The sequence below is a fragment of the Talpa europaea genome (assembly GCF_964194135.1).
Source record: "Talpa europaea genome assembly, chromosome: 7".
Lineage (NCBI taxonomy): Eukaryota > Metazoa > Chordata > Mammalia > Eulipotyphla > Talpidae > Talpa > Talpa europaea.
In genome coordinates, this window is record NC_140074.1 from 5452418 (window position 1) to 5465243 (window position 12826).

The 12826-nt window shown below is 43.1% G+C and overlaps 1 protein-coding gene across 2 annotated transcripts in view; it reads right to left on the bottom strand.

Annotated features, from left to right (window-relative positions):
- Nucleotides 1–12826, bottom strand: part of GARNL3 (GTPase activating Rap/RanGAP domain like 3) — a gene marked incomplete at both ends in the record, with an annotated part of 120445 nt that overhangs the window by 49979 nt on the left and 57640 nt on the right. For both annotated transcript variants that reach the window (XM_084238989.1, XM_084238988.1), the window contains 2 exons: nt 2935–3053; nt 4627–4726. In XM_084238989.1, the coding sequence (XP_084095115.1) occupies nt 2935–3053; nt 4627–4726 (219 nt within the window). The remainder of the gene's footprint in view (nt 1–2934; nt 3054–4626; nt 4727–12826) is intronic.

Below are 12826 nucleotides of genomic sequence, written 5' to 3' on the forward strand. Positions count from 1 at the left end.
TTCTGTCTTCATTTCCTTCAGGGTGTTTATCATAATTTACAGTGCAATAGAGACACTATCTTTAGAAATAAAAATAAGCAAAAGTTCGTCTTCATTCGTGCCCTCTTTCTTCCCCAGGATCTGGCAACTGTTCCAGGTAAGGGGTTTATGACACTGCGAAGACCCACTCCAGGAAGGCAGGAGCGTGAGACCCCCCCTACTTTCCTTGGAGGAAGGAAGTTGATAGGAAAGTTGAGGGGTTAGATGTTAGATATCGGGGTCCTGGCACCCTTATTTCCAGAACTGCCCTTGAAGTGGGTAAAGGGTACTGCAAATACGTCAAGGTTATATTTCGACACCTAAGAACATCCGGGCTATAGGTTTGATTCCCAGGTGTGCAAACTGGCACACAGTCTCTGTCAGATCTGTCAGGGCACAGCTGGATGAGGTTAAAAACTAAGCTTCCCCCCCTACCCCCACCCCCGGCCCACCACTGACTCAGCAGGTAGGTTTGGAGGCTGGAATAGATAAGGGAACGGATAAGGCTGCCTCGGGGACTAGGCCATAAAACCAACCACCATGACCAGAAGAACCAGCCCAGCTCCAGGAACAGAGGTGACCAGAGGTGAAGGGAGTTGGGGGGGGCAAGGGCAGAGGGTCCAATGGATGGTGGTGGTTTGCTTTTTGTTTAACAGGGTAACAACTACCTAGGACAGCTACGCCGATGACAAGCCTGGCCCATTTGCAGCGGCATGGAGAGGGGGCGAGGGCCAGTGATTTTCTATAGGAAAAAATTCACAAATAAGAGGTAATTCTATTTTACATTAGAATTTTACCTTAAGCCTGATGAAAAAGAAAAGAAATTCTGAAACATACATGAAAGTTTACATAAATAGGGGCACTGTAGCCCATATGTTAAGCTGGACTTTGGCATCACTCATAATTCACTCAGTAAATACTTACTAAGTTCCTGCTGTGTTGGGCACTGAGCTAGAAGGTGGGGGTCCTGAGGACAAAGCAGTCCCCTGCTTTTGGAGCTCAGTCTTGGAAGAGGGACAGCAGAGAATTATTTATAGAATTGGTCATGGACAGTGGTAATAGCTTGACACGCAGGCTTGGCTTCTGCCTGGTTTGCCACCACCCAGGGCGTGTGGCCTTGGCTGTGTCATTTACCCTGCCAAGGTATGATCAGCACTCCTGAGACAGTGCATGTGGAGGACTTGCTGTAGGACTTGGCATATAGTAAGTGCTATATAAATAGTAAGTGCTCAATAAATTGATCTTATTGTTATTAGTATCACTATTATTAATGATCATAGAAAGTTTCTAACTACAACTTACTCTAGTAGATCTTAGAAATTCTTTCTGGGTTTTTTGAAGTTGCTGCTTTATTGCACTATATATGTGCATGTGTGATATCTGTGTATAGACAAACATACATCTCACATCAGAATCAAATCAGTATCTTTTTAAATTTCTGTATGATTTTTTTCCCCAAAAAGATCTATGCAGCAATTTTTGATACACTATGTAGCTGAGAAAAAAGCAGTGTGCAGTTATTTGATTGTTGGATTTGTACTGGTGTATCCATTGGTATAGACCACCAACTAAGGGGACTGTCTTTTTCTAGAGAAGCTTATTTCATTGCTTTCTAATCACACACTCACCATTCAGGACTAAAAAAATTTTATCTTTTAGGCATCTAAGGAAATTTCGCAAATTTACACAAAATGAGTTTGTAATTTGACCCTATTGGCTCGACTCCAAACATTTTGCTCTTTCCAGTATCTGTCTAGTCTCTGAAAAGAATTCTCTGAGAAGCAAAGGGGAAAAAATGCCAAGAAAAGAAAATAATGAGAAAAGGTGAAAGATGAAATACCGAGATCAAATATAAGAATTACTGAAAAAACAATTTAGAAAACAGGAAAAGAACAATAATGAATGTCAGAAAACTTGCTCAGAAGATGGAGCCCATGTACACAAGGGAACACAACTGAGCGGTCGAGAAAAGATAAACCCTGTCTTTTGTGACCCCTTGGGGGGACTGAAGAGGATGATGCAGAGGAGAAAGACCAACGCCAGATGGCATCCCTTACATGTGGACCACAGAGAAGCCAAATAAAGGGTCAGATAAAGCCCAACTAACAACAAACTCTAGAAATCTGACTATGGAACTGAGGCTACCGGAAGAAAGGCCGAGGGGCAGGAACAAAGCGGCGAGGGAGCATGATGGGCGATGGGAATGGACTGTGGGTGCTCTGGTAGTGGGTGTGGTGTAGGGACAACACCAGGCGGAGGAGATCCTACACCTCTAAAACACAAACAATGAAGTAAGCCAATGTTACCTCAAAAAAAAAAATGTTGTTAGCTCACGAAAAGAAAAAACCCAAAACTTTCCTGAGCTACAAAGACCCAAAGCTCGAAGGGCTTGCCTTTAGCTCACCACCCTCAAGTAAGTGTCCAAGCCCACTATGGCCAGGGGGTACTGGCCTTGCTAAGACTAGACTTGTTCTTTTGCCTTGCATCACTGAGGGAAGGTGTTGCGTCTCAAACAAGTTTTAGAAGCATAACCGATTCAGGGGTTGACCAGGGATTCAGAATCCCTTCGGGTTGCCCCCTCAAGCTGCACCTCTGCAGCTGTATTATTTTCTCCCAGTATGTGCTGCTCCTTTTATCTGAAAGTGAGCCAGTCCCTCACTTTCAGTATCGCTAACTGCTAAGATCAACTCTGTAAAATAGTGTGTAATCCCAGGGGCCAGAGATTGAGGGCAAAGGACATGTCTAATTAGTGGCTGATAGGCGAAAAGATGCTGTTAAATAAGGGTGCGCAGGTGACACGTGTGAGCAGCACCATCCTGGATACTCAAATGCAAAGACCCTCCTACAGAAAGGCTCCCAGAGCCATCGTGACAAGCATGCGAGCTACTCTGCCCGCGGTGCAAGCCAGTTACTTACTGTTTTCCTCCAAAGAATTGCACGGTACTGGGGGACACGCTGATTGTTTTGGTCAGAAAGTGTCACAGACAAGAAGAAGGGGCTCTTCTCTGCGTCATTTCCAATGTAATTCTGGTGGACTGGAAAAGAAAGAGGCGTACATCAGTGAAAACACACTGGTTCCTCTTGTCACGGGCAGTGGTGGGCACTTAGGTGGGCTCAGCCCTTCACCTGTGCTCAGGGAAAAGTGAGCCCCCACCTGCGTGGGAGAGAAGCTGATGACCCTCCGATCATGCCACCCGCAGCCACTGGTGCAGGAGTGAACACATGAACCGATTCTGGCCAAGGGGACAGGATGAGAGCTGTGCCAGGGTTGCTGGCGAGGCTTCCTTTCTTTTCCAAAGATGGACTTTTTCCTCTGGACAGGGTTTGTTTATGTGTCATGGCTGGAACAGCTGCAACCATCCTGTGACCCTGAGGAGGGCCAGCCTTGGTCACCAAGTCTTTGAATCCATCAACCCTGGAGCCTGTCCTTCCATAGGGTAACATATTTTTAAGCCAGTCAAGGCAGCTAAAGGTGTCCAAAGAGTGGCACCATGTTTTTCTAATGTCAGCACTGCTCTAGGCATGATGCTTTCAAGCCCTTGGGAAGACGATGGCCACGTAAGTAGTCTTAGAATAATACAGCATCAGATTTTTTCAAAGATGTCATTTTAGTCTGATCACTCATTTTATAGCTCAAGCATCACATCTTCTATAAACAAATGCATTAGCCTGAAAGCGACCTATCCAACTTATCTCTAACCCTCAGGCAGCCATTATTCTCTCATCCCCACATCTCCTGTTGTTACTGGCACTCCTGCTTCCCTCTTCACATGCGAGTTCATGGCACCTCTGTATGACATGCACGTGGCTACTAACGCCTGAGCTCTGGCTATGGGCCAGACTTGGCCTAGTGCTTTTCTTGCATATTTCATTGAAATTTCTGTTTCGACCTACTTGGCATGGATTAGTAAAACCCACACTTTACAGATAAGGAAACTGAGTCTCAGAGGAGTGGAGAGTAAGTCATGCAAGGTCCTGAGGTTAATAACAGCTGCATCAGGATTCAAACCCACTGTACAGTCTCCCTGAGGGCAGGGGTCATGGCTGCTTCTGCCACTGCAGATTGCCTGGCTCATGGAAGATGAGTCCAGGGCCTACAGAACATGCTTCTCTAGCTCCCTGCTGGCCCTCTTGCTCAGGGAACTCTTCCTCTTCCTCATGGCCTTGAGGATGTGTTCAAAACACACAGACCTACGCACTGGGTACTTACCTTGTTAACACTAAAGCTGTTTTCTACCCAGCAAATGCTTATCTTTTAAAATCACTTGTTCAGAGGCTCTAACTTTCTTTAGCTTCCTAGGAAGAAAACCAACTGGGAAAATAAATAATGATAGATACATAGATAGATAGATAGATAGAGAGATAGATAGATAGATAGATAGATAGATAGATAGATAGATAGATAAGGAAAAAAACTCTTGGGCTGAGACTCTGAATCTACAAATAAATCTTTGAATCTACAAAGCTTACTAGTGACCTTGAATCGAAACCCTCTGGTATTTGTGTCCCTAAACTGGTTGGTCTCCCACAGAGAGGACCAGAAATTACACCAGCGCTGATATCCATTTTGTATACTCCTCTTCCCAGCCACCACAATGGCATAATTACCTTGTCCTAGAAAATACTTGAAATACCATCTGGTGTGGTATTCTGGGTTCTCCAGGTGCACATCTGTTCTTCGCCAAGTACCTGGCAGAGCAGTTGCGTTCTGTAATGGAACAGAATTGTGCCATTAAGAGGCTTATTCAGAAAGTAAACAAGAAGCTGGCAACGAACCATCGGCCAAAGAACCAGAAAGGCATTGCTAAAAGTGTATAAAGGTGGCTGTAACTAGCGTTCTCGTTAGAAAAGACGCCGGTCTAAATCCACATTAGAGAAACATTCTGGAGGTTCCCAGGATGTAGGGAAAGAACCAAGTGGTCTTTCTATCTCTAACTGGAGTTGAACCTCTCTCCCTTCTGGGCTGAAGCTTCCACAATATTTGGAATATTAGGAAGATGGTGCCCCCTAGAGGCCCCCCTCTGTATGCTACTCCTGTAATAGCCCGTCTCCCCTAGATCTGATCTCCGTAGCATCTTCAAGTGTGTGTTCTTCATACACAGAGTTTCAAGCATTTATCATAAAAATAACCCAAATAATGTGGAAACTGTGGATAAAAAGAATGAATAATCGGAATCCTCTACACAATGCCACATCCATCAATCCCGACAGAATTATTCCTTAACAGAGACATTCTGAGGGGCCACATGGCTTCTTAGAAAGGCATACACATCATCAAACATCTGCGAAGATGGGCATAAAATCACCACCCCGCCAGCACTGGCAGGGTCGCCTCCCTACACCCTGGATGTCGCCTACTGTCACTGCCATATCGTTTTCATTTGTGTCTCTTTGTAGAATAATTGGATCACACCCTTTCTTCATGCATTTATTGGTCATTTACAACTCTTTTTTTGTGGGTTACCTGTTTACATTCTTTGCCAGTTTTCCTATCTCTGTATTCTTTTTTTAAATGATTCTTTTATGAAAACTTTGAATTGCAAGTGATTTCTTTGAATTAAGTATTTGATATTTAACTCTGTGGTGTTTTGGGCTGTATAGAAATTATTAAATGTTTACAGAAGAATATTTTTTTAGATTTTTTTCCCTTTGTGGCATCTTCCTTTTATAGTATCATCATATTAAAGTCTTTTACATCCAGAATTAATAGAACTATTTACTGCTACATTCTTCTAGATGTTTTATGGTTTCATTTTTATATTTCACTCTTTATCTAGCATTTGCTTTAGAGGCATGCCATAAGATATGCATTGATTTCCCCCAAATAGTTTTTCGATTATCCAGTTCAAATTACTGAGCATTCTGCCATTTCTACCTTTATCAGTCATTAAATACTTCTACACAATGAAAAAGCAAACAATCCAATTAATAAATGGGCAGCAGATCTAAACGGACAGTTCACCAGAGAGGAGATCCAGAAAGCCAGCACAACTGGCGGTGTTCACAGCACTTCTGGTAAGGGAAATCAAAACCACAACAAACTATCATGTCGCACCTGTCAGAATGGCACACATTAAAAAAGACCCCCAACAACAAGTGCTGGGGAGGATTCAGAGAGAGAGAGGAACTCTATTTACACTGTTGGTGGGAATGTACATTGGTGAAGCCAATTTGTACTTACCTTAAAACACTAAAAATGAAAATAGTGACTGACTCGGCAATCCCACTCTTGGGCATCTATCCAAAGAACATAAAACCATCAATTCAAAAAACTATATGCTCTAGAACATTTATTGTAGCCTTATTTACAATAGGTAGTATATGGAAACAACCTAAATGTCCACTGATGGAGGGCTGGTTTGAGATGAGTGGTCTGTCCACACTAGAATCCTGTTCAGCCATAAGGAAAGACAAAACGTTGCCATTTACAGCAAATGGAAGGAGTTCAAGGACATTACATGTAGTAATGCGAGTCAGAACGACAAAGATAAATACCAGATGTTTTACATAGCAGATGATTCAACAAAGCCAGACACTAAAAACCAAGTGAGGTTTCTGAAGTTAGGGAGAAAGGGTCAAAGTGTATTAGGGATGGTATAGGGAATAAATGTATTTGAAAAAATTAATCATTTGTGTGGTTAAAAATCCTGACCATTCATCTATATGGATATGGCCATTTTTCTTTAGAAGACTTGATAAGCAGATCCACCATTGCTGGAACCTATTTTCTGACTACGATCAAGATGAGAGCAAGATGAAGGGAGGCTGTGGATGGGTATCTGAGGGGTGCTGTTTTGTGAGAGGAGCGCCATTCTAATTTGCAGAAAAAGGATTTTCAGTAAAATCAGGTGAATGAAAATAAATAAATATTTTTACACTGAACACTTACATCTTCATGGCCAGGGCACACGCTCAGCATTCCCGAATGACTGGATCTTATTCTCTGGAGACCCCAGGACGTCTACCTTGGGCCACACATTTCACAGACACCTGGAACACATGGTCCCAATGCCAACCTGCCTCCAGTGATTTACTAGACATTTGCCATAAGTTCCTTAAATGATGTTTCCTTCAATTCCCAGTTTACAAAGTGGCATTTTTCTGGAGTGAATACTGAATTTTATTGAAAGCTTTTTTTTGGGGGGGGGGCAACCTTTGAGAGAATAGGTTAAATGGGGGGCACTCACAGTCACATCATGAATTATACTAATAGCTCTTCTGATGCTGAATAAGTAGATCCATCGTTGCTGGAACCTATTTTCTGACTATCATTGAGATGGCAGCAAGATGAAGGAGGACTGTTTCTGGAAAACACCCTACCAGGTCATGGTATAGTGTTTTTTGATTTTTTTTGTTAGTGAGATGGATCTACATGTTTCTTATCTGTATGTGTTTCTGTCATGCTTTCAGGGTTAAGTTGCTTTATAAAGTGAATTAGGCCGCTTTCTGTTTTCCTCCTTGTTTTGGAAATTCATCTAGAGACTTTGAGCATTTGACCTGTGTTCTCTCCAAAGCACTTCCACTGATTTTATGAGAAAGATTTGATTTTATTCCCCAACTTTCAGATGAGGAAATGGCAGCTCAGAGTTAAAGTGTGTTGCCCAAGGTTGCAGAAGTAAGACATAGCAGAGCTGGAACTAAGATCAGTTCCTATTTCAGAGATTTTGTTTTTCTTTTTTAAAATCTTAACCATTACATCATCTTCTGCGTCCTTTTCATATTCTGCCTTTTTAATCTATGAAGGAGTAAAAACGTAGGTTATAGTTTGTTCTTTGGATGATTGTGCTTTTATGTACCTTTCTTGAATTAAAAAAAAAAAACTATACCTATTATATAAACTTTAATTTGGAAAGAATGTAAAACTTACAGAAAAGTGGCAAGAACAAGAGTTCAAAGAGCATCTGTGTGCCCTTTGCCAGATTCACCGCTGTTAACACTCTCCTGCTTATTGGTCATTTGTTGCTACACACACGCACATACACACACAAGCATTTTTTTCGGTGCTATTTAAGGCTGAGGTGCATGAATAGTAGTCCTTTATCCCTATATACTTCAGTGTTTTTTTCCCCCAAGAATAGGGATATCTTCTTATATAACCCTAATACAGTTTTATCAACTTTCATAAATTTAACCCCAATAACAACAATTAAATCTTATCTGGGGGCTTCCCTGGTGGCACGGGTGTTAAAGTCTCAGCGCTATCAAGCTCTCACCAGTCACTGCAGCCTCAGTTCCATCCCAGCCAGGGAGCTACCCACATGGCGCAGCAGACCTCTCCTGTCTCCCCGCTGCTTCCCTCATCAGTGTATTTCAGTGGATTTGTCTGTTCTGCTCCCCACTATGCCTCTGGTAAACCCTTTTACCCACCACACCTCTGGCCTAGACTCCAGTTCTTGTATGCACAAATAAATTAATCTTAAAAAAAAAATTTGTCATCTGTATCCTGATTTTGTCAACTGACTCAAGAATGTCATTTAAAACATTCTCCCCTTGAGTGTGGGATCACTTAACTGTAATATCTCTTTAGACAACCTTGATCTGGAATCTTTCCACAGACTTCCTTTGCCTTTTATGATATTTATTATTATTATTATTATTTTTTATTTATTTATACAAGCACTGGGTACAGTCAGAAGCGCGGGAGGGTGAGAGAATTCACCAGAGCCAGAGCGGGGAGCAGAGCAGGCAGAAGGACTGAAGTACACTGCTGAGGGGAGCAGCAGGTGGCAGGAGAGGTCTGCGCGCCATGTGGGACCCTCCTCCGGTGGCCGGGGAGCAGCTGGGGATCGAACCGGCACTGCAGAGGCCGCGGGCAGCTTTGCAACCCAGCCCTCAACCACTGCGCCACCGGGGAGGCCCTATGATATATTTTTGAAGAATGCAGCACAAACATCCCTTTTTAATTTAATTTATATGTTATTTCCCTCTATGCGTTTTGTCTTGATTATAGCATGTTTGCTGGATTTACAACAAGTAGAAAGTAAACTGGGTCTTGTTTTGATCCAAACACTGATGTACGCAGTATTTGTTAAAAATAACTTTAAAATGCTCTTTAAAAAGCATCTATGGGGCCTCCCCGGTGGCTCAGCGGTTGAGCGCTGGGTTGTGAAGCTGCCCGCAGCCTCTGCAGTGCCAGTTCGATCCCCGGCCTCTGGGCGAGGTTCCCACATGGCGCCCAGACCTCTCCTGTCGCCTGCTGCTCCCCTCAGCTGTGTACTTCGTCACTCTGCCTGTTCTACTCCCTGCTCTGGCTCTGGTGAATTCTCTCACCCTCCGGCGCCTCTGACTGTACCCAGTGCTTGTATAAATGAATAAATAAATCCTAAAAAAAAAAGAGAAGTTTGCCTTATATAGAGCTGTGAGCATTTGTTTAAAAAAAAAAAAGCGTCTATGAAAATGAATAAAACAAAGTTTAACCCCACAATTCTCTTCTTAGCTAGAACTGCAAATTACTGCACCCATTTTAAATAGACTTTTTGTTAAACTATACATCCAGGAAAATCTAAAAAATTAAAGAAATGTGCATAGAAACGATCTCATTGCAAAACTTAACTGTAAATAGTCAAGAAACAAAAGTTAGAAATACTATCAAATCTATAAAGATTCAAGAGTCAATCCTTTAAGCACATTCTAGAAACAGCATTTAAAAATGGACAAGGCCTAAATCACTAAAACCAGACTCACAGTGTGTGCTGGCTTCTTCTTGAGAGGTGCCTCTAGTTTCAGTATGAGGTACAGACCTAGAGTGTGACTTAGCTTTCATTTCTTTCTTGGGCTGGAACTTGGACCATGATCTTGAATTGGATTTTGAGCTTGAAGAAGATGGATTTCTGTGTCTGAACATGTCTTGTGGGAAGGGCTTCTGCTACGCTGTGGTCTTCAGCTCTGTCTACTGCTTCCAGAACTGCACGATCTTCTACAGTTGTAGTAAAAGGACTGACTTCTTGATCTCCATCTTTTATCACCTCAATTTCTAGACTGCCTCTGTCATAATCAACACAACATGATACCCTGCACACATTGCTCCCCTCTTTGGCTTTCATCTGATTTAGAGTCTTCCCATGCCCTTGTGCAAACTGTACTCTAACTTGGCATCCACAAATCCATTTTCTGTCTAACTTTTGTAAGGCATCTTCTCATTTTCAGCCTCAAGTTGAACAGAAGCAAATCCTCTTTGAAGCAAGTGTAGAGCTCAAGCAGGACACACACATCAGCCGTAATGACCAAATTCCTGTCACAGATCTTTGGACCTGGCGTCCTCTGTCTGGAAGGGAGACTCTTAGGCCACGGGGCCCCCGGGCTCTCGCCTGCACAGTGCAGAGCAGTTATTTTCAGGCAGCAGTGCCAGCGCTTAGTGTTTCTAAATGTGCATCCTTGGGATCATGCCAGACTTCTGCGGAGAGAGCACCAGACTGATTGTAACAGCATCCTAGGTGATTCTGATGTGCGCTGACCTTTGAGAATCAATCATTGATAGCAGGGGCTCTAGGAGGATGCAGGGAGGGCATGAATGTAGATGAAGAAAAATAATCTGTTTTCCCTAACTTCCAACTAAAATGCTCTGTTTCTTTGCATTACAAATGTGTGTGTCTGCAAAAAACTACTGCAGGATGAAGAGTCCAGTGACCCTGTTATCAAACTAATAAAATAAAATCACAGATGTTTTCATAAGGCATGACAGTCATTGTGGGTATCTTGAAAAAGTTTACCCCCTTGATCATTCAAAATGACAGTAGTTATGAGACCTGGGCTGGGTTTGTCATTCAAATATTAATAAAAAAGCACAGAGATTGGGTTCCAAACATCATTTCGATAACTATTTCAATACAATGTTTTCCTTTGGCACCCTATGTATCTCATGCATTCAAAACTATTCTGAAACAGGGGCTTGAGGCTTCACAGACAGCCCAGGGGGATCAATGACGGAGAAAACTCCCCCAAACTGCAGACCCGCTGAAGCACCAAGCTTCTCCTCCCCAGGCCCTGCTGCTGACCCCCACGGGAGGGACCCCCACGGGCAGGGACTCCCAGTGATGGGCAGAGGGGTGTGCCGGTGTCTCTACTAAGTACAAAATGCCAAAGATGACTTCTTTTTTAATGATCAAAAAGTTACCTATTTAACTTTCATCCTCACTGAATACGTAACTAAAATGGGGAGGTGGGGCGACCAACACCACAAAAAGTTGTGAGTCTCGCAGAGCAAGACACTTCCCGTCCCCTGTGAACAGCACCTACGACGAGGTGTAAAGACAGGAATACACGCAGGAACTGACAAAAGAAATGGAGACTAAGCAAAAAGCCAACAGCTCTCTGCCCAGAATGCCAGAAGAGTGGCTGAAAATGAGTTCCAGTTCCTGATGATGCAGCAGACGTGGGCTGCAAACAGGCACGAATCTTAAGTGTTCAGCTAGATTAGTTTCTTAAATGTATGCACCCTAGGATCACTACTTGCGTCCAGGAGGAAAACCTTTGCAGTATCCCAGAAGCTCCCATGTGCATTTTCCCCACCAATACTCAACAGCCCCACTGGGAACAGTAACCGCCATCCCGGCTGCTATCACCAAGGGCTAGTTTTAGCTGCTCCCGCACTGCACAGGAACGACCTCGGCCGTGTGTGTTTGTTGCTTGATGCTGTCTGTGACACTCGCCCACATTATTGGGGGATCACTAGTCTGCTGCTTCCCACTGCCAGGACTACAGCGTGAGCCCCACACTCCACGGAGCCTTTCTTTGGTGGACAGGTTATGTGGATGGTTTCCACTTGTGGATTATTAAGAACAAAGCCACGATGAATGTTCTTGCATTTGCCTTTTGGTGGACATTTCAGAGGAGACAGATGTTCCATTTCAGTAGATACTGCCAAACAGTTTCCCAAAGGGAACACACCAATGCACACACTTCACATCTCCCAAGAGTTCGAGTTGTTCTACATTCTCTGACCAATTGTTAGCATTTCAGTACTTTTAATTTTAGCAGATCTGGAGTGGGTGTATTAGGACCTAACTATGGTTTTAATTTTGCAATAAACTCTATTTTAAGTATGCCCCAATTTTACCAAGGATTTCAGAGATACGGAAACTTTGCTGATGGCATTTTAAGGTGGCAATGAACAGGAACACATAATTTATTTGACATCAACAAGACAGATTAGGGGCAAATATTCCGATGAGCACATTTTCCAGACAATGACAGTTTAACACTGTAAACACTCACATTTATTTGTGTTATGCCCTTTTATTCAACACTTGCTAAAAGGTAACAGGGAGAGATGAACTCAATTCTTGGCTGCAGACACGCCTGCGCACGCCGGTGTAGAGGGAGCTCTGAGAATCATTTCTGCATCAACTTCCAAAGCCCACAAAGGCTCACGCTGCCTTCTCGGTCCTTTTAGCCCCACTTGCACTTGTGAGCTATGAAGGGGGAAGCCAGGCTCTGCCCAGACACTGAGGAGCATTTAATCCAAATCCATATGTAGCAGCCTCGTTTTATCTGAAAGCTCTTTAATATTTGCTTCTAAGCAGGGAATCCACACAGCACAGCACTGATGCCTGGGTTTCCTCGTCTCTTCTGGAGCAAGTTGAATTACTGACTGAACACCTCTGGACTGATTTTCCTTCAGTTACTAGGTTGAGTTTTTTTTTTTGTTTTTTTGTCTTTTTAATATATATATTTTAAAGATTTATTTATTTATACAAGCACTGGGTACAGTCAGAAGCGCGGGAGGATGAGAGAATTCACCAAAGCCAGAGAGGAGAGCAGAACAGGCAGAGTGACAAAGTACACTGCTGAGGGGAGCAGCGGGCGGCAG